This window comes from Pseudochaenichthys georgianus, chromosome 24 (assembly GCF_902827115.2).
Source record: "Pseudochaenichthys georgianus chromosome 24, fPseGeo1.2, whole genome shotgun sequence".
Classification (NCBI taxonomy): domain Eukaryota; kingdom Metazoa; phylum Chordata; class Actinopteri; order Perciformes; family Channichthyidae; genus Pseudochaenichthys; species Pseudochaenichthys georgianus.
In genome coordinates, this window is record NC_047526.1 from 1,786,914 (window position 1) to 1,809,420 (window position 22,507).

The 22,507-nt window shown below is 42.9% G+C and overlaps 1 protein-coding gene across 5 annotated transcripts in view; it reads left to right on the plus strand.

Annotated features, from left to right (window-relative positions):
• fynb (FYN proto-oncogene, Src family tyrosine kinase b) overlaps positions 1–22,507 on the plus strand; it is an 83,734-nt gene that overhangs the window by 27,180 nt on the left and 34,047 nt on the right. For all 5 annotated transcript variants that reach the window (XM_071201874.1, XM_034075695.2, XM_034075692.2 and 2 more), the window contains one exon: positions 14,448–14,704. In XM_071201874.1, coding sequence (XP_071057975.1) covers positions 14,458–14,704 — 247 coding nt within the window. In that variant the 5' untranslated portion in view covers positions 14,448–14,457. The remainder of the gene's footprint in view (positions 1–14,447; positions 14,705–22,507) is intronic.

Here is a 22,507-nt window from a genome sequence, read left to right on the forward strand (position 1 = left end):
CACAGTGTCCCTGAGTCAAAGAACAGTTTGTCTTTTCTTAGATGAGCACAACAGATTCATTATGCACTGCACCACCCGACTGGTGAATTTCCAAAGCTTTTATCTTTCTCAAAAGATGTGGCTGCTAACAAGTGTCTCAATGAGACTACTTGAAGTCATCACGCCAAACATTAGCAGCCTTTAGCTTAGCGGTGCAGCCATGCAATGTAGTTCCTTTGTAGCTTTGTACTCATGTAGATTGGAATTATGCTTCAAAAATCATAGAGGTGTTAGGGAGAATATCCCGTGAACAAAACATGCCGCTGCTATGCTCACTTCCGGGTCGGCCTACACATCATCACTGCATCACTCGACAGGCAGGAGGGACATGTGGAAATACAGCAGTAAAAGTACACTCAGACATGTGTTATACCAGCAGGGTCCTGAAGAGTGAGTGATGTCACCCCTCCGCAAACGTAAACAGCTCGCAGCGAGCCCGTCATCATTGAGTTGGGAAGTGCCGCTGAATCATAAACCCAGTGCTTGATGCACCTTATTCTGAAGCCAAGGGGGTGTCCATGTCTGGCAGAGGCACTCGGTAGCTTTCTGAGCCCAGAGCCTTCATAATACCCCCAGCCGGCTGACACGGGAGGCTCATTGTTGACACCTAAAGACAGGCCACTGGCAGACAGCTATCAATGGAGAGCAGGAGTTCTTGATGGAATGCATCAACGGGTGAGTGGAGGCAAGCTGTACCAGGGATTCTCCCAAGTCAGCTGAGCATCCCATACTCAGAGCACATGTGTTCATCATGCAGGCTCAGGCATCGCCCCTTTACTATGTGTGCTCCAGTTTCCCATGGTGCACTTGCATGTGTCGCCACAGATAGAGCCGGCAGAGAGGCCTCATTGTACAGATTGCGTGTGACTGAGCCTATTCTTCAGCTTGTGAGGTGTCCATGACGTGGAAGAAGGCCACAGTATATGCTCTCTGCCGGGTGGGAGGCCAGTGAGAAACAGAACACGAGTCATTCATTCCAATCATGTTTTCATGATTCAGAATCTCTCTGTCTCTCTGACAGTTTTAGGAAGAGATGTAAACGGCACAGCTGTAAGTATCCTCATATTAGCATAGACATTGATATTCATTCCTACACTGGTCTGCAGCCATGAGACACACCCATACTTGCTCTCCTCCTCCCATCCGGCTGCCTCCACCGTAATGACTGGGCCAGTGCAGCTGACTGTGAGTGCTGATGCTAAGGACACGCAGACAGTGCTGCTGCTGATGACCTAGCTAAGCTTCACTTCATTATATTCACACATCTGGTGGCATTTTTCTTCCCGAGCTATTCTGTCCGCCTAATGAAGTGATCTGTGTAGCATGTGAACTAAAGAGCTCCCACAGGATGTGCTGTGTGTCGGCTCTCTGTGCTTGGTATGCACTCTTCATTTCATGCACACTTCATGAGACCTGCACTAACAGGTGCTCCAGGTCAAAGCCTGGGACACCTTCACATGTTACCCTGAACCTTCAAAGCACAACAAAGGATATTCTGAACAGCCCATATCTGTTTTACTTATAAGAACTTTCTTTTAATGTTCGTCTGTCTGTAGTACTGCAGACTGTGCACTCTTGTGCAATAAAGCTGCAAACAGGTCACACGCCTTGCTCACAGTTTGTGGTGGCTGCCTTGTATTCGGCTCTATTGATTTGACTGTCAGTGGAAACTTAGTAAAGTTGCTTTTTCTATATCAGAGCATCATCATGCAAGAATGTACAGCAGTGTGAGAGTCATTTCCCACAATACACATATGCACCCGAGCTGCACAAGGGCCCACCATGCAGGTTGGTTTTCCATTAGCATGTAAGTAGACAGGACGGGCTTGTGCAGTAAGAGTTATGGGTGAGGTTAGTTTGTGTGCCATGATGCCCTCCTCACCGCTCTCAAGAATCAACATCAAGAGGGTTGGATAGGAACATGACCACCTGTTCCGATTGGTCTTAACCCACCAATGATCTCATGATGTTTCCTCTTCTCTCCCGTACACCACCCTCCCATCTAACATCAGATAAGAGGCCAGGATCTGCGTAGGAAACTTAAAATAAGATTTCTCACTTCACCCCCTCATCTGTTGCCTTGTCTTTCCTGTTAGTCTCTACTGTGTGTTACTAACATAGTAGAAATGCATCGTCAGAAATAGAAGCGTCTAAGTGAGCCTGGCGACTATATGCATGCACATGAAGTTTAGAGGCCACCATGTGGCTGGGAGAGGAGAACGAACACAGACTTGTATTGGCTTGCTTGATCAGGCAGGGGTTGGGAATCCAAAGGCTGCAACAACAGTAGCTGTAGCTCTTCAATGACTTTAGACGTACTGCCCTGGGAGCTGTGACAGGTATATTGTCACCGGGGCTGTGAGATGAAACAATGGCTAACAATGGCGTGCTTCACTTGGCCGAGGCACAGAAACATTTCTAATCTTGACCTGCATAGAAACCCTGTGGGGCAGAAACACCATCAGCCCTGCTGCACAGAGGCTCAGCTCCTTCAAGTCATCCTGAGGACTGCAGTGGTGAATAGTAAACAAAGGACATTTGCTCAAGTATTGTACTTATGAACAATTTTGAGGTACTTTATCTTAGTCTTCTCAGGTTATGTAACTATATACTTCTACTCCACTACATTTTAGAAGCCGATATTTTTCTTTTTACTCAACTACTTTTATGTCACAGCTTTGATTACTAGTTACTTTTTAGGATTCGATTATTAGCTAATACACAATCTAAATCAATTATTAAATAAACGTTGACATATATTTATAGTTTAAGATATCCAGCAGCAGTATATCAAGTTATTCAAATTAGCTAAATTTATCAGTTGTGATAAAACCACATGAATCATAATACTAACCCAGTAACTCAATATATATATATATATATACCATTATGAAATAGAACATTATCTATAACAAGTTGTACTTGTAGTAGTGCTGCTAGTCAGGGCCGGACTGGGACAATAAGTCAGGCCGGGAATTATACACCCAGCCAGGCCACTACCAGTTTTTTGTGCCATTTTGCTGGATTTATTTGTCAATATTTACAGCGTTGCTGCCCGTAGTGACAGCCCTCTAGTTTAAATCTACTACCAAAAAATAAACATATGGAGATGGGTTACTATTTAAATAAAATGTGCAAATCTATTTAGGAACCTATTCATGTGAACATATTTTAAGTGGGGGTGGACCTCAAATCCTCTAGGGGGGTCCGGGGGCATGCTCCCCCGGTAAGATTTTTTTTTTAAATGTTGGACTTAAATGCATCAATCTGGTGCACTTTGAGGGGGAAATAAAGAGACTACACCCATATGAAACAGAACTGTATACATTTAAATAATCATAAAATCATAAAAACATGGCCATAACCAATAACATACCATATCCAATATGAAAAAACATTGAAACTTGTTTATTTATTTGTTTTTGGTTCATTTATAGTTGTGAGTGTGTCTGTGCTCCTGAACCAGCCTCTCCTGTCTCCCCCCTCTCCCCCTGCTCCTCTTTGAGGCAGCAAAGACTAGTTTTAGCTCTCAACTAGTTTTTAAAGTTTATCTTACCTTTTTTCACCTAGTTAACATTTTATTTGTATTATTCATGCATATTTTACTAATCACTCCCCCCTCAAATGGAAATATGTGTTTACATAAACGTACATGCCAACCTTTCCAAATCCAAAAGAGGTAGGTTTGCGTGCCGCGCGGCAAATGTGCACACCCAAATGAGGTAATCAGAAGAACACCACACCACTCCGCTCCTCCGTGTAATGTAATGTAAATGGAACCCCAGTAATTACAGGTATAAACCATGCATTAAACATATATTGCATCATTTTATGCATTTTTCAGAAAAAGTGGTAGTTTGGTAAACAGTGACATCAACGACATGTCTGGTCTGTAAAATGCCCGAAAAGTAAAAGAATGGGAGACAAATATCCCAAAGTCTCCACATTTTATTATATTTGTAATGTGTTTCTGGTCCATTTTCATTTCATTTCATTTCAAACCTTTATTTATACAGATAAATCCCATTGAGATCATTGATCTCTTTTTCAAGGGAGACCTGACTGAGCCTCCGTACAGTTAGTGAAGGCAAACCAGCCCTTGCATACAGGGTACAGTGATGGGTTAATGCTTTACAGTTTGTCACAAATCTCAGTGCGCTGTGATACGCAGCATCTAACTTGACCAGGCAATTGGCAGGTGCATTCATATAGACCAGATCCCCATAGTCCAGCACAGGTCAAAAGGTCACAGTGACTAGTCTTTTCCTGGCCTCAAGCGAGAAACAGGACTTGTTCCTGTAGAAGAAACCTAGCCTAACACTCAGCTTTTTAAGTTTAAAAGTGAGACAATCATCAAGCCAGATACCAAGGTATTTGTAACAGGTAACCACTTCAAGTGTTATTCCTTGCGTAGTTACAATATCTAAAACAGGCTCTGGTGTCTTTTTAGCTTTAGAAAAGAGCATTACCTTGGTTTTATCCACATTTAAAAGAAGCTTTAGTTCAGAGAGCTGAGTCTGAATAGTGTTAAAAACAGCCTGTAATTTAACACCAGCCTCCTTAATGGTGGGACCTGCACAATACATCACAGTATCGTCCGCATACAAATGTAAAGTAGCTTCATCCACATTTTCACCTAAACTGTTGATTTAGATAGAGAATAAAAGTGGACCTAAAACAGAACCTTGAGGAACACCATTAGCAATGTTCAACCACTCAGAAGACAGCCCATCAAAATGAACACATTGGGACCTTTCAGAGAGGTAGTTCACAAACCACCCACTGCATGGCTGGACATGCCTATACTGAGTAGCCTCTGCTTTAAAATGTGATGATCAACGGTGTCAAACGCTTTGGAAAGGTCAATAAATAGAGCTGCCAACTCTGCTTATTATCTAAAATACTCGCCACATCATTCACCACTTTCATCGTGGCAGTGATGGTGCTGTGTTGCTTTCTGAAGCCTGACTGATGTTTAGACAGGATGTCATTTGTACATAAAAACACCTTTACCTGTTCACTCACTAAGCATTCAAGAACCTTAGCCAGAACTGACAATTTAGAGATTGGCCTATAGTTATTTAATAAGGTGGCCTCCCCTCCTTTTAGCAAAGGCAGGACATACGCTGACTTCCACAATTTGGAATTGTGTTAGTGCTGAGGGAGAGGTTAAAAAGAGTAGTGAGAGGTGGAGCAATAAAATCTGCAACTTTCAGTTGAGACAGTGTAGATGAAGGATGTGTCAGGATGTAGAACTCCTGTGTGAACATTGGATAAAGCCAGGTTCATATTCTTGTTTCATGTTGTTGACATATTAGAGTCAAAGGTTTGCACAGAGTGAAATATCTTTGTGTTGCGCCATATATCAGAAAATACTGCATTAAAAAAGTCATTTCCTGCATTGTTCTACTGATAAAGTGTGATATAAATAATGTACAGGCTTTCAGATTTCTGTAGTTCACTAAACAGAGACATTAATGACATGTTTGGTGTTGAAAATGTTAGAAAAAGTGAACGAATGGGAGATAAATATCCCCAAATCTCAAAATGGTGTGTGTGTTTGTGGTCCTCTTTCAGTTGAGACACTGTAGGTGAAGGATGCTTCAGGAAAAGACCAAACACTGGATGTCTTCCAGTCGCCAACATGTGTTTTCGAGACACTGATATTAACGGGGAAATCCTGCAGGACTGAAATGCCTCGTCTCTGTTCCCTTAAACTCATTTGGGAGTGATTACCCATCAGCCCCAGGGGTGCAGAGGAAAGGCAGCGTTACCCCCGGTCTGCACGTTGTTTCTCTTTCAGAAACACAGAGGACTGTTTGTATGATGCAATCACAGAGACGCTGCAAACGGTGTCTGCCAAAAGTCGAGTCCAGTGTCTATGGAGTGTCATTTTTATTTGCTATAGTTTGGGAACATTGAAAATCGGTAGGGAAAGCCAGCTCAGTCGGTAGGCGGTAGAAACATGTCAAAAGCGGTAGACTACCGCCCAAATCGGTAGGGTTGGCAGGTATGCATAAATGGTGACCAAACCGTTTGAGACCCACAGAGAACTTAGACTAAGTTAACTATCTAAACACTCAGAGTCCTTTACCTCACCTGAGCTGTAGTTATCAGTCTGACAGGAGAGGACTCTCCTCCACCTTGTTGTTGAAACAGCTCCTTATATCAGTTAGCGCAGCTAGCTAGCACCAGATGCTAACAACAACAATACACGTAACCGGTGCGCGCGCTTTCTCTCTCTCGCTCGCTCTGACACACAGAGACCAATCGAGGGCATTAGTATGGTCTGTATGAAAGTGGCCCTGTCGGCAGGCCACATCATGTAGACAGCCAGTCACCCTCTGTGAGGCAGAGTCAGACCCACATTTGCGCAGCGTTGCGTTCACAATACATACGTATACAAAAAAATCCTCAGGCCACTTAGCAGGCCAGGCCATCGGGAAACCTCCCGGTCCTCCCGATGGCCAGTCCGGGCCTGCTGCTAGTAACAAATCTGAGTACTTCTCCCATCGCTGATGTACTTCCCAAACACTCTAACTTCCTGCTGGGCTTTGTCATTATATCTTGTTTAACAATTTACTGCCTGAAGGTTGTCAAGCGGTTCAGAGCTGTTAAATGGTGCCGGCACCAGAAGAGAGCACTTTTGATGTTGCAACAGCTTCCTCTGCCCGAGGCAGTGTGGCTGGTCAATAACCGTTTCCATCAGCGCTCCACATGTTGGAGGTTAAGCTGTGACGTGGTTTTGATTATAATGGTGGAGAGAGGATGGGGCAGGATAGAGAGCTGTAGGCCAACCTCGGGACCCCAGGGATTAAACCAGCAGCTTAATGAGCCGCCCGCAGGGATTAGTGCTGCTTTAACCTTAGTGGTGTGACTGCTATGGGGGGGGGGGTTGATTTACAGAGACTGGAGGTAGAGGAGGAGCAGCCGCTTCCTGTCTGTTGGCAGACATGTAGGTTTCAGTTGAATAGTCCTTTTTCCCTCAGGAAGGTTCCTAACAGAGTGAAATTACCCTGAAGTCACTAAGTGGCAGAGGTGTGGACTGAAGTCACATGACTTGGACTCGAGTCAGACTCGAGTCACCAATTTGATGACTTTGGACTCGACACAATCACAAAACACTTGCGACTCGACTTGGACTTTAACACCAATGCCTCGGGACTTGACTTGGACTTGACTTCTGACTTGAGGTGACTTGATCATTTAATTCAGAGGTCTCCAACACGCCGATCGCGAGATGCCGCTAGAAGAGCAGACTCCCGTCAGGGAGAGCAGAATCTTCAGCCGCTCCAACTCTTGCTCCATGCAGGCAGGGGCGGGACTTTATTTTGCTGAGCCACCATGCGGCCAATCATATGCGAGGACACAGATCATACCATTATGTGAAAGAAGGGTGGGGGGCAGATGCTCGTGGTACAGGCCAGCTACACAGAGCGACGGGGAGACGGATTTAAATGCAAGCGCGTCGGAAAAAGTCAAGAAATGAGCGAAAACCGAAAAAAGAAGCAGCATCTGGCTGCTTTTCAATGATATTGGAGAAAGCAAAGCTGAGTGCAGGATTTGTCAAATGAAAATAACCTTCAGAGCAGGTTTTTTTTTGATAACCATTGTGGGTCCCTTATAACATGATGTCCACAGTGGAAATAAACATTCTGATTACCTCAACATCAGGGATCTTATCCATTAAACTCCTTCTGAAACAAACCGTCACGGTAGCATTACCTTACTGATCCCTCTTAAAATATAAAAAACTACTAAAATGGGTTATTAAATTATGAATGTGACTAATAAAGAGCAGTTTGATTATTAAGTATTATTCTGTTGATCGATGTCATTACATTTGGTGAAAAGCACATAAGGACTTGTTTAAGACTCGTTTTGTCAAAGTTTAGGACTTGGACTTGACTTGAACTTGCCCATCCTGACTTGAGACTTGACTTGGACTTGAGCGCAAAGACTTGAGACTTGACTCAGACTTGCAAAACAATGACTTGGTCCCACCTCTGCTAAGTGGCAGCCATGATAGAGCTGTTTACATTTTCTAGAACGATACATTTGACAATTTTAATCTTGGCCTACCATTTTATTGGAGCGATGAAGAACAGGTGGGGCTTGAAAAGGCCCACCTGTTCAAAGCGGGGAATGACAGAAAAAGTTTGAGACCCACTGGTGTAAAGCCTCCTGCCTCTCAGACTTGATTTCAGGTGACACGCCTGATGTAATATCTCCCTGTTGCATCTCCTTGGTTTGGGTTGAGGTTACAGCACAACACAGCAGATGGGCTCGATCGAGATATACCAATAATGAGAGTACTCACAAAATCCGTCTGAAATCAGTCATTTCAAACAGGAAGTACTGGTATGAGAAGTGAAGTGACAGGTTATATTGCAGTGCCGTTCTGTTCTCTTCTGCTGTTTGTGCTTTAGATGCTCTGCGTGAGAGCCTCTGTGCCACATCCTGCTTCCTGTGTGTTCTTCATGTTTCAAACGTTTCTATACATTCAGAACTGAGTCATGGTGTGATGTTACATGTGTGCGTAAATGTGAGTAAAGTCTTGAAATTAAGAGTTTGTTAAATCCATGGTAGAACAGAGAGCTGTTGAATGTGCTGTGGATGTCTACAGCCATGTCACCGTTTTTACTATTCACCCTTTCACTTTCTCATGTCTACTTTGTGTGCCTGACTATGGTCATGTTTCTCCTTAAAACTACTTCTTAGCGGATGTTAGAATCTGAATTTGGCTAGTTCTTGTACAGCTGCTTAGCTGTGACCGTTGACTTCTTTTGTTGAATTTAAACAGGGTTTTGTAGAAAAACATGATAATATTTAAAAGTAAGGTATAAGATGAATTAGTTTCACAAGTAGTACTGAAAACCTGATGTTGTATTAGCAGTCAAATTGAAATATTAAAGCTTTATAGCATTAAAGATTGAAGACAATAGAGTGGCGAAGTCCCTCTCGTTCCGGTGGACCTCCATGGGACCTTATTTCGGAAAAATTATGTATTGAAGTCAATGGAGAGAGAAAGATTATCTTTCGATCCCGTTTGAGTTGTGCCACGAATTACACATATGATGTTTGTCAATTTAAAAGATCATTTTGCAAATAAAAAAAATTAAAATGTGTCGTAAAACTGTGAAGTAACACATTTGTTTGTGTGAAACGCTCAAAGAACTACATCTCTGTTCTCGCAGAACAACACACGTCACCAAGATGGCCGTCACTACTGTCTTGTCAACAAATGTATTAGCTACCCTCACTATCACCACAATGAAACACGTCCAGAAGAATGTCATGTAAAGCTGCCTGCCTGCTTGCCTTCCTTTGATTCTCTCTGAACTGCCTGGTCTTTTTTATGTTCAATGTCAACCATTTGTGCAGATAGCATGAAGTACAAAAGATCGCATAGTTGCGTATTTCTCATAGTCATATATTTCAACAGTTTTACGACAAACTGTGACTTTTTTGACATGGAAATGATTTTTTAAGATTGACAAACATCTATGTGTAATTCGTGGCACAATTCAAACGGGATTGAAAGATACGTTTTCTCTCTCCATTGACTTAAATACATAAAATAAGGTCCCATGGACCGGAAGTAGATGGGCGGGACTTCGCCTCTCTATAGTTTTAAATGTCTGAATGGCTCTGAGACGAGTGATCGGTGAAAGCTTTATCCTGAAACATTCTAGGGCTGCTGTCTGGTTGTTCTATTCCTTTTGTTTCATGTGGGCTGAATAGAGGAGTGAAACATATATTCTTTACCACGGTCTGAATTAAAAAAAAAAAAAGAAGGGAAAGGAATCCCAATTTGTATGACACTATTTGAATAAATAACACTTGCAATATATGCAAAACGTGTGACCTACACACTTATCACTGTTACTGTATGGCATGAGTTATGGCAGTGGTTCTCAAACTTTTGCTGTCATTCCCCACTTTGAACAGGTGGGCCTTTTCAAGCTCCTAAACTCCTTGAAGTGGTGAGGTGCCGCTCCACATTGCTTTTCTTCCCGACTGCAACGCTGTTGTGTGTGTGTGTGTGTGTGTGTGTGTGTGTGTGTGTGTGTGTGTGTGTGTGTGTGTGTGTGTGTGTGTGTGTGTGTGTGTGTGTGTGTGTGTGTGTGTGTGTGTGTGTGTGTGTGTGTGTGTGTGTGTGTGTGTGTGTGTGTGTGTGTGTGTGTGTGTGTGTGTGTGTGTGTTTCACATGTGTGTATGAAAGATTTTTACATATGTCTGTAAATGATTTTAGTTTCAGTTGTGTGTGTGTGTGTGTGTGTGTGTGTGTGTGTGTGTGTGTGTGTGTGTGTGTGTGTGTGTGTGTGTGTGTGTGTGTGTGTGTGTGTGTGTGTGTGTGTGTGTGTGTGTGTGTGTGTGTGTGTGTGTGTGTGTGTGTGTGTGTGTGTGTGTGTGTGTGTGTGTGTGTGTGTGTGTGAGCAGGCTCGGATTGGCCATCGGGAGATTCTGGACTTTTCCCGGTGGGCCGCTGCCTTTGGTGGGCTGCTGCCTTTGGTGGGCCGCTAGCTCTGGCATAGGTGGGCCGTGGACTTTCACAGCGCTGCTGCGCCGGTACCGCACCTGCCGCCGCAAACACCGCTGTGAAAGTCCACAGCCATTGCGAGTCTCCGGTTGTAACAGTCCACTACCGCCCGCGAGTATTATTATTTTTTTAAATCTCCCGTTCATCGCGTCCATTCGCGACCAACCTATCACATCTCTGCGCCCCACACTTTGAGAAACACTGCTTTACAACAAGGACTGGGTATATTGAGTTTGAAGAAAAACACACATTTTTAAGTCAATAAAATCATTTTCAATTAATATTGGGAGTCAATTCGTTTGTTTATTTAGTATGTGCTTCTAACTAGTTGTTATAATGATAATAATTAAGGCTGATCAAGGACAGGTTCCTTGAACACAACACGAGCCTCACGTGGTATATGTCTCGTCTGACAGCAGGGGTGCAGTGCTCACGGAGAGCACCAGAACGCCGGTCCGGCACTTCAGAAATTGCAGTACCTATAAGGAGCCGTACACATGCCTCAGTTTCTGCGTGGCTGTGTCTTAGTTGAAAGCCCAGTGGCGATCTGTTCATCTGTTATACTGATCATACAGTCAATAACTTTGTTATTAGCATCTGGTTAGCTAGCTATGCTAACGAATATAAGTGCTGCAGCCTCGTTTGACTCTAAAAGTTCATCTGTGAAGATGGAACACAGGAAACAGCCTGTGACTGGTCGACTTGGCATACAGTATGGCGCTGCATCAGCAAAACTGCTCACCTCTGGATAGAAGAAGTGAGTGGTTATCAGAGCATCCGGCGTGTCATCCTACTGTGGAATGGAAATAAACACCCTTACACCAAACGTACACGTGTCTGAGCCTTTGAACCACATCCTGGAAGTCATATCATGATGATGCAGAGATAGCTGTGGGCTCACTGCTGGGGGCTCATCTGCATGTTGCACCTTGTTCACATCTGCACATTTGCAGAACCCACAATCTTAAATCCACAGTTGGTAAAGCGTCTGTTCTTTGTCACTCTCGACCTCCAGTTTGTATCTAGGGTATTTCCTTAGCCTTGTAACGATAAACCTGAGGCCTTTGTACCCAACATATATCTCTAACAGTATCAATGAAAGCATTAGCTTTGAAATGCTCATCAATGTCTTTACTAATAACATGTGATTATTAATTAATTAATTAATTAATTCAGTGTTTGTTGAAGATCAATGTTAAATATTGGAGATCATTGGAAATTACAACAATGAATTCTAACAATGCTTCATTTCCTCCTGTTATCCTGATTCAGCATGGGAGCCGTCTCAGATGTGGATTTTATAAATAGAAAGGGTTTTTTAGTGTTAACTCTCTGAAGGAACTGACCTTTTGACCTGTGCTGGACTATGGGGATCTGGTCTATATGAATGCACCTGCCCATTGCCTGGTCAAGTTAGATGCTGCGTATCACAGTGCACTGAGATTTGTGACAAACTGTAAAGCATTAACCCATCACTGTACCCTGTATGCAAGGGCTGGTTTGCTTTCACTAACTGTACGGAGGCTCAGTCACTGGTACATTTTTATATACAAAGCCATGCTAGGGAAACTTCCATCTTATATCTGCTCCCTGATCTCACGGAGAATTGTAAGTGGCTACTGCCTGAGATCGCATGCTGTGGTTTTATTAAATGTGCCAACTGCTAGGACTGTCTTAGGGAAGACAGCTTTTAGATGCGCAGCTCCTCTGTCTTGGAATAGTCTGCAAATTAAATGGAAACTGAACAATCTGGTTCCACTAAATGTTTTTAAAGCTCGGTTGGATGCTAGTCAATCGGAAGCTATTGGTACCTGTTTATGTGGATAATTATGTAAATGATGCTGTATGATGTCCTTTTGTTGTTCTGTTTATGTTTTTATGTTTCATGTGGAACTACTTGAGCAGGTCTCCCTTGGAAAAGAGATCAATGATCTCAATGGGATTTATCTGTATAAATAAAGGTTTGAAATGAAATGTTTGAAGCTGCTCTTCAATGTAGGATTTTGTCTTTCTCTATCTCAGCATGTTCCCTCTTGTTCTTGTGAGGACAAGCACACTGAACTGTAAAGTTGTAAAATGTAAAGACAACACTTTTGTTTTTGCTCACATTTTTCATAAGCTGAAATCAAAGATCTAAGACTTTTTCTATGTACACAAGAAGAGGCCTATTTATCTCAAATATTGTTCACAAATGTGTCTAAGTCTGTGATAGTGAGCCCTTCTCCTTTGCCGAGATAATCCACCCACCTCACAGGTGTGGCATATCAGCATGCTGATTGCACAGGCTGGTCACAATAAAAGGCCACTCTAAAATGTTCACTATTATCTTGAAAATACATTTACTACTGTAGGAACAGAGTAGCTGCAACATGAGGTGATGGTGGTGAAGGAACGGCACCACAATGGGCCTCAGGATCTCCTCACGGTATCTCTGTGCATTAAAAATGCCATCAATATAATGCTGTTTTCGTTGTCCTTAACCTACGCCTGCCCATACCATAACCCCACCGCCACCATGGAACACATGATTCACAACGTTGACATCAGAAATCTCCTCACATGACGCCATACAAGCCCATCTGCCCTGTACAGAGAAAACCGGGATTCAACCGTGCAAAGGATACTTCTCCAAAGTGCCAGACCCCATCGAAGGTGAGCATTTGCCCACAAGTTGGTTACCACGACGAACTGCAGTCAGGTCAAGAAGACCCCGGTGAGGACAACGAGCTTGCAGATGGGCTCCCCCTGAAACGGTTTCTGACAGTTTGTGCAGAAATTATTTGGGTATGCAAACCGATATTTGCCTCAGCTGTCCGGGTGTCCAGCTGTCCGAGTGGCTGGTCTCAGACCATCTTGGAGGTGAACATGCTGGATGTGGAGGTCCTGGGCTGGTGTGGTTACACGCCTTTGGAGACGCTTATGGTAGAGAAATGAACATTCAATTCACGGGCAACAGCTCTGGTGGACATTCCTGCGGTCAGCATGCCAATTGCACGCTCCCTCAAAACTTGCGACATCTGTGGCATTGTGCTGTGTGATAAAACTGCACGTTTCAGAGTGGCCTTTTATTGTGGCCAGCCTAAGACACACCTGTGCAATAACCATGCTGTCTAATCAGCATCTTGATATGCCACACCTGTGAGGTGGATGGATTATCTCGGCAAAGGAGATCACTATCACACATTTAGACACATTTGTGAACAATATTTGAGAGATATAGGCCTCTTGTGTACATATAAAAGGTCTTAGATCTTTGATAGTTCATGAAAGAAAAGTGTTGCCTTTATATTTTTGTGTCAAACTCTCCGTGCACGTTGTCTACAAAGGGACTTTGGAGGTGTTTGCCATGTTTTGTGCTCATTTATTCATCTATTTTGTTCCAAGTCCCAGGGTACGCCCAGTGCTTGAATTGGAATACAAAAGGTGCCAGTACTCTAAATCAGCAACTGTTTCAAGTCAATTTATTTATACAGCCCAAAAACAAGTATTTGGCTCAAAGTCATGGTATATCCTATAATGCTGGTGGGTTTGTCTCTTTACTGTATATATAATATATATATTTTAGAAAGGCTCACTGTACTTAAACTAAATGATCAGGGTGCATCTGAGATTAGAGCTGCCGGATGAGAATGTCTGGCATGCCAGGTTTGGCCCACGGGCCGCCAGTTGATGGTCACTGCCCTCGGCCGTCGTGTAGTTCAGTTGGTAGACCTGGCGGCCATGTCCCTGGGGCTGTGTCCGGCCCGGCACCACGTGCCGTCCCTCTACCTTTCATGGCTGTCACTGGGAGCCCTGTAGAACTCAGCAGTCTCATGCTATATATGCGTTTGAGTTATTCCAAACACTATGGTTTTTCTTTCTACAGATTATAGAGAATGGGCTGTGTGCAATGCAAGGATAAGGAAGCAACCAAATTGACAGACGAGAGAGAAACCAGCCTCTCCCAGGGGGGGAGCTACCGCTATGGGGCTGACCCCACGCCGCAGCACTACCCCAGCTTCGGGGGCGCCGCCATCCCCAACTACAACAACTTCAACACCCCCGTCGGACAGGGGATGACTGTCTTCGGGGGGGTCAGCACTTCCTCTCACACTGGAACCCTGAGGACTCGTGGAGGGACCGGTAAGAGATGTGTGATGTTCAAAGTTAGGACAGTTGGAAGATATGTTTTAATGTCCATCTGAAATAGTTTGGTCACACACAAAGATAATGAAATGTTTTTAATGTATATTTTATAGTTTGTTATTATCATAAGAAGGCTGCTCGATGTGTCAGCTGTCTGTTATTCATGATGTCGCCCTAGGGAAGGAGAGACAAAGCTGCTCATGGGCACACAGCATGTTGTTAGCGTGGATTTTAAAGAGACGGACCGCAGCAGCATGTGGGAACATGTGTGTGATGTACTGTGTCTGATAGGACAACACTTTGCTTTGAGCACCAGGAAATATATAAATAACATGTATAATTATTATTATTATTAATGTTGGATGAATTGTTGACTGATAAACAGCTGGGTTAGGTTTAGGAGAGGACTGGGTGACTGCTCTCCTCTAAACTTGGATTACACCTCATTTGCAAAATGCTACACAGAAATGATAAACAGAAATGTAAAAGAGGTCCATAATACCTTCTCATTGGCGTTAAGCTTCACACCGGAGACCAGCCAGTCCAAGACCAGCCAGTCCAAGACCAGCCAGTCCAAGACCAGCCAGTCCAAGACCAGCCAGTCCAAGACCAGCCAGTCACAAGTCCAGGGGCCTCATTTATAAAACGTTGCGTAGGATTCACGTGTAAAGATGGCGTACGTAGGACAAAGAAAGTGCTTACTCACAAAAATATTCTGATTTATAAAACACTGCGCACGCATTTATTTATTTTTCCAAGGTATGTTACTGTGTGCACTCAGGAGTATCAAACGGGCATTTGTTTAATCATTTTAAGATTGGCTTTTATCAATGTTTGCAAATGAATTCTTCATGATGATTCATGAGAGGTCATATTTAGATTTATGTTATTATTTTTACATGTTTCTCTCCATTCTTCCTTCGGCCAATGGTGTCGCAGTTTCTCATCTCTCCTGTTGTTGTGCTTACGGATGGGTCAAAGTGTCCCGTCAACTTTGTTTTTTATAAATCGCAAAGATTGCTTATAAATTGGCATACGCCACGTTCATAAATGAGGCCCCAGGACTTGATTCCAGACTGGAGACGGAGCCTGGTCTCCACAGACCTGCTCAGGCATGAACATATACTGCTGTTAGTCCTTTGTGACTGATGCTGTTCTTGGGAGGAAGGTTTCTGGTTGTAATACTGCTAGCAGTGGGGTAAGGGGCTGAACGTATGGGGTGTTTTGCCCCCTGACAGCTGCCAGGATAGGAGGGGTGTCTACTTAATGCAAGGGCACTAAGGCTGGATCAGTAGAACCAGCTCACCATACCATCTGATCTTTTCAGCAGTTTTATTAATGATGTTTTTGGGACCGCAATGTTTACCTACTGTGGTTTCTGTGTCTGCTGCCTGCATGCTCCAGCAAAGAGGAGAGCCGAGGTGGACATGAGCCTTGATCAGGTTAACTGCAACATGACCTCGTGTTGCCACTTGAGTGAAGCATCACTTAGAAATATCAAAAGGAGGCATTAGATAGCATTACACATACATTTGATCTTGTCTAAAGATCACACTCCATTTGCATACAAAGTTGAAATGTATTCTACAAGTACCACATCGAGCAGCATGGCAATACTGTTTGATTACATTTGAGCAAAATAATCAAAATGAACCTTTATCAGTAAAAAGTACAAGTGCTTGCAAATGAAGTAAATAAAAACAGACATCTAATGTTTTTGCTGATAAATAGATTCACAGTTGCAGCATGTCACTTCCCACCTCTGTGGACTGGCAGAATACTCCCCCATCACTCACACCGAGGGGCCCGGTGAGGGAGGCCCTTGACCCACAGCAGTATCAGGGGACAGCTTCCAGGTGTGAATGAGACTGACAGCATCACATGATGCCCCCCCCACACACACACACACACACACACACACTCCCACACACACGGGCGTAGTTTCCACTGGGGACAGGGGGGACGTGTCCCCCCACAGAGAGAGAGAGAGAGAGAGAGAATTGGAATATTATATATATATATATATATATATATATATAGCTGATGGAGCTTTGAAACACAGCTGTGGTGCATTCAGGGTCTTGTTATGTTGTGAAGTTTAATTGTCACATGAACAGCAGGTCCTCTATCTGCAGTCAGATCAGCACAAGCCTCACGAACCCTCCTTACATCAGCACGGTTTGCAGGAATGCCTCAGTCTGCTGAGAGCGTCTGATAAATGTGATCAAGAGAGTTGAAGTGCTTTGAAGAAGTTCCAGAAACGCAGTCACCTCAGACCTGAGTAAACCGAGCCTTTATTATCATCTCCATACCCAGGAGACACATCAAACCAACACAGCGACCCGGCACATCCAAACCTCCTCAAGGATCATTCCAGTTTATTACATTGTCCACAACTTAAAGGTGGGGTTTGTAAATTTGAGAAACCGGCTCGAGAAACACTTTTTGCTTTATTCCATGGAATGCTCTTAACATCCCGATAGCAATGAATATCTGAAGTGCTTTGACAAAAAATCCATAAAACATATAATCTGTGGAAGCCGTAGTTATGTAAAAAGCACGACCAATCATCTGAGCCGGCTAAAGTAACTGGATGGCCTACCTGCCTGTCAGCCTTCCATCTGGGCACAGACTTATCTCGTGCCCTCATTGGTCATGTGCGCGTTCGTGTGTGTTGGGGGAGGGGCTCTGAGAGGAAGTGGCAGATTTGTTCCGGTGTAGGTACCAGATGTGTTCGGGGTACCAGATGTGTTCGGGTGTATTTCCGTCGCACCCGTCATCCGTCATATCCGTCTACTCACCTCCCTCTGCTCCCAGCGCTCTGCTGCCACACACCGGCCGTCTGCGGAACTGCAGCCGGAGGAACTCGGTACAGCTTGTTATGTGTGTACTTGTGCACATAAATAATGTTTCTAATTATTTACAATTAAAAAATATATATATTCTGCGTTACTTCAGCCAACACTTTTATAAGGCCACTAGATTACATAATTACGAAATGTGTAGATAGAATACATATCTTTCAGGTTGTTATGTTGTCATTGTTTAATGTTTTATTTACCTTTTATATAGTACTTTTTATATAGTATCTGAACTTTGGAGAGGAGTTGGGAGACACACGACACATCAAATCACATCTACAGATCAAGACGAAGCGACTGGAAGTACTCCTAGCATGAACATGTTTGTGAAAACGTGTGCAAAGTCTCCGAAAATCCTAAAAATAAGCTCATATTTGAATTCCCCATAAAAAACACATCATTCAGTAAAAACAAGGCCCCACTGATCATCTGCTCCCTGATCTCTCTGCGAATTGAAAGTACTTATTGCCTGAGATTGCATGCTGTGGTTTTATTAAATGTGCCAAGTGCTAGGACTGTCTTATGGAAGAAAGCTTTTAGATGTGCAGCTCCACTAACTTGGAACAGTCTGCAAAAAGAATGGGAAATTACCAAGCTAGTACCACTACATGTTTTTAAAGCTTGGTTGGATGCTACACAATCAGATGCTGTTGGTACCTGTACATGTGGATAGATATGTTGTTCTGTTGTTTATGTTTGTATGTCTTCATGTGGAACCTACTGCTGCAGGTCTCCCTTGAAAAAGATATCATTGATATCAATGGGATTTTACCTGGATAAATAAAGGCATTGAATTGAATGTCCAATGAAAACATATCCAAGTGTAACAAACATCCAGTATTAACCCTACTGTTTTTTTACTAACAGTAACCAACTAATAATTTTCATAAAGTGCATATTTATTCCAAACTCACAATATATATATGTAATAAAACAATGCTCAATGGTACACAGTATCCAAACTCTTTAGGCACTGGTCAGAGACATTCATGTAAAGCAGATACTGAATCCAATACTGGTAAAAACGTTGCAGAGATCAAATGTTTCCTTGTCTGAACGGAGAAACCTAATTTTTAAAACAACATTTTCAGTGTGTGATTTGAAAGATAAATTCTGATCAATAATAAAACCTAGATATGTGTATGTAGTGACCCTTTCAATGTAAATATCAGTCCCTTGAACAGTACAAATGTTGGGGAGAAAAGAAGTTAACTTTTTGCCATTTGAGAATATCATGAGTTTGGAGTTGTCTGCATTTAATACTAACTTGAGTTGAGATAAATGGGATGGAATAACATCAAAGGCAAAACATAAACAACAGAACAACATATCTATCCACATGTACAGGTGCCAACAGCATCTGATTGTGTAGCATCCAACCGAGCTTTAAAAACATGTAGTGGTACTAGCTTGGTAATTTCCCATTCTTTTTGCAGACTGTTCCATGTTAGTGGAGCTGCACATCTGAAAGCTTTCTTCCATAAGACAGTCCTAGCACTTGGCACATTTAATAAAACCACAGCATGCGATCTCAGGCAATAAGTACTTTCAATTCGCAGAGAGATCAGGGAGCAGATGATCAGTGGTGCCTTGTTTTTACTGAATGATGTGTTTTTTTTATGGGGAATTCAAATATGAGCTTATTATTAGGATTTTCGGAGACTTTGCACACGTTTTCACAAACATGTTCACGCTAGGAGTACTTCCATTCGCTTCGTCTTGATCTGTAGATGTGATTTGATGTGTTGTGTGTCTCCCAACTCCTCTCCAAAGTTCAGATACTATATACAAATACTAAAAGATAAATAAAACATTAAACAATGACAAAATAACAACCTGAAAGATATGTATTCTATCTACACATTTCGTAATTATCTAATCTCGTGGCCTTATAAAAGTGTTGGCTAAAGTAACGCAGAATATATATATTTTTTAATTGTAAATAATTAGAAACATTATTTATGTGCACAAGTACACACACATAACAAGCTATACCGAGTTCCTCCGGCTGCAGTTCCGCAGACGGCCGGTGTGTGGCAGCAGAGCGCTGGGAGCAGAGGGAGGTGAGTCGACGGATATGATGGATGACGGGAGCGACGGAAATACACCCGAACACATCTGGTACCCCGAACACATCTGGTACTGACACCGGCTGTGTATTTTCAAATCCTAGCGCACTCGAGCTGGTTCCTCCAAAATGGCCGACCCCACCTTTAAGTCTGATCGATTGGTAAGAACAGAACTGAACTCACTGAATCAGTTGTTGAGATCTAAAACTTCGCTATTGGACATTTTAATGGTGCAATAATCCCGGGTCGCAGCTACAGATTAGTCAAACTGGAAGTGCAAACTGATGTAAGTTAATATTAAATATTAATATAATGAAATATTAAAGATACATACAGTGAGAGTATCATTGTGCACGGCACTCAGTTTGAATTGCTCCTCCTCACCGTCAGGAAGTAGTTTGATAGAACTATATGTGACCCGCTCTATCCAAATCAGTCGGAAGTCGCAACGGCTCATTTCAAAATAAACGTGGATTCGCGTGGGTTCGGGTGTTTTGTTTGATTTTAAATAAACAAAGTCTTGGCTTTCAGAATATGAAACTTTTATTTCGAAAATCACACGATAAATACATGTTTGAAGAAGACAGCTCTCCCTCCACTCTGCTGTTCCACAGCGCCGCCCCCCCTCCCTCCCACTGAAATTATGAATGTAAGAGTATAGTAATCATAACACGGCAGGGTCCGTTACAGTTGTTTTCATCTGATTTCAAATAAACAAAGTCTTGGCTTTCAGAATATTAAACTTGTTTCGGCAAATTCAGATGATAAATACAGCTTAGAAGCTTGTGACGGCATAATTACAGGCGGAGAACGGAGTAACTTGACGTCACAGCAGGCAGAACAACAGCCGGTGTTTCTCCTGAGGGTTTCCCCGGGAAACAAACACAATACACACAAATGAAAAATTACACATACACACAAACACACTAGCGAGCTTCCCCCAGACCAGTAATCCAAATGGATAGGCTACTACTTTGATAATTTGCTCCGCTAATAACCAATCAGATGGATGGATTCCAGAGAAGAGGAAACTTTGAAGGCCTTTTTCTCAAAATGATGACTCGGTGACAGTCATTATATAATGGGACATATTTTGCTTAATATTTGGAGTACAACAACAATCCTGATATCATTAGAAAGCTAGGAATCTCCTCTTTCCAGCAGTGTATACAACTAAAAATGTGTCTTCGGTGATACAGAGCACAAGATGAACATTATTATCTCTACTGTGGACAATCTTTTACAAATAAATCGACAATCAAAATGTTATGATTATATTTCACATCATTAATCAAAATCTGCAAAGTAACTAAAGGTATTGATGTAGTGGAGTAAAAGTTCATAATTTATCTCTTAATTGTAGTGGAGTAGAAGTGGAAATTAGCATAACATGAAAATACTCAATTAAAGTACAAGCATCTTATGACTGTACTTAAGCACATTATGAGTAAATGTACTTAGTTACTTCCCACCACAACTCTGTTTAGTGCAGAGTAGAACTTTCCAAAGCGTTCTCCTTCCTCTAGAGTACAGCCTGAGGGAAGATGCTGCAGCTGCAGAGTCACTGAAGCTTTGTTCGCTGATGCTCCTGTGGATAGAAACAGACCGAGGGCCTGGACAGTGGGGTTTTTCTCCAAAGATTCAAGGCTTTTATTGTCATACGTACATAGCTACAGTGTAGTTATGTCCATGAAAATCTTAGGTCCCAGGCTCCTCCAACAGAGCAACACAATAAAACAGAAAAAATAATGCAAGTAAATACAATAAAATAGAATAGAAGTAGTTTTGCTGATGTTGAGATGGAGGTTGTTATCCTGGCACCAAGATGTCAGGTTTTCGACCTCCTCTCTGTACGCCGTCTCGTCGCCGTCTGTGATCTGGCCGATGACGGTCGTGTCGTCAGCAAACTTCACGATGGTGTTGGAGCTGTGTGTGGCTACGCAGTCGTGAGTGAACAGGGAGTAGAGGAGAGGGCTGAGCACGCAGCCTTGAGAGTTCATTCACAAATAGAGTCCTCAACTGATATAAAGCTATTAGAAGAAAAATAGATGATGGCTCCCACAGGGTTGTTGACATCCACCTGGATCCATCTTCTTCTTACATATGCATTTTCAAGCGTTGGGACTACCTATGTTGTAAATGTATTCTCTTTTTAATTTACACACAACATCTATTGCACGTCTGTCCGTCCTGGGAGAGGGAGAGTTGCTCTCCCTGAGGTTTCTTCCACTTTTCCCCATCAACTGGGGGGTTTCTCTCATTAACTAGGGGGTTTCTCTCATCAACTGGGGGGTTTCTCTCATTAACTAGGGGGTTTCTCTCATCAACTGGGGGGTTTTCTCTCATTAACTAGGGGGGTTTCTCTCATCAACTGGGGGGTTTCTCTCATTAACTAGGGGGTTTCTCTCATCAACTGGGGGGTCTCTCTCATTAACTGGGGGTTTCTCTCATCAACTGAGGGGTTTCTCTCATCAACTGGGGGGTTTCTCTCATTAACTAGGTGGTTTCTCTCATCAACTGGGGGGTTTTCTCTCATTAACTAGGGGGTTTTCTCTCATCAACTGGGGGGTTTCTCTCATTAACTAGGGGGTTTCTCTCATCAACTGGGGGGTTTCTCTCATTAACTGGGGGGTTCTCTCATCAACTGGGGGTTTCTCTCATTAACTAAGGGGTTTCTCTCATCAACTGGGGGGTTTTCTCTCATTAACTGGGGATTTCTCTCATCAACTGGGGGGTTTCTCTCATTAACTAGGTGGTTTCTCTCATCAACTGGGGGGTTTCTCTCATTAACTAGGGGGTTTCTCTCATCAACTGGGGGGTTTCTCTCATTAACTAGGGGTTTCTCTCATCAACTGGGGGATTTCTCTGAT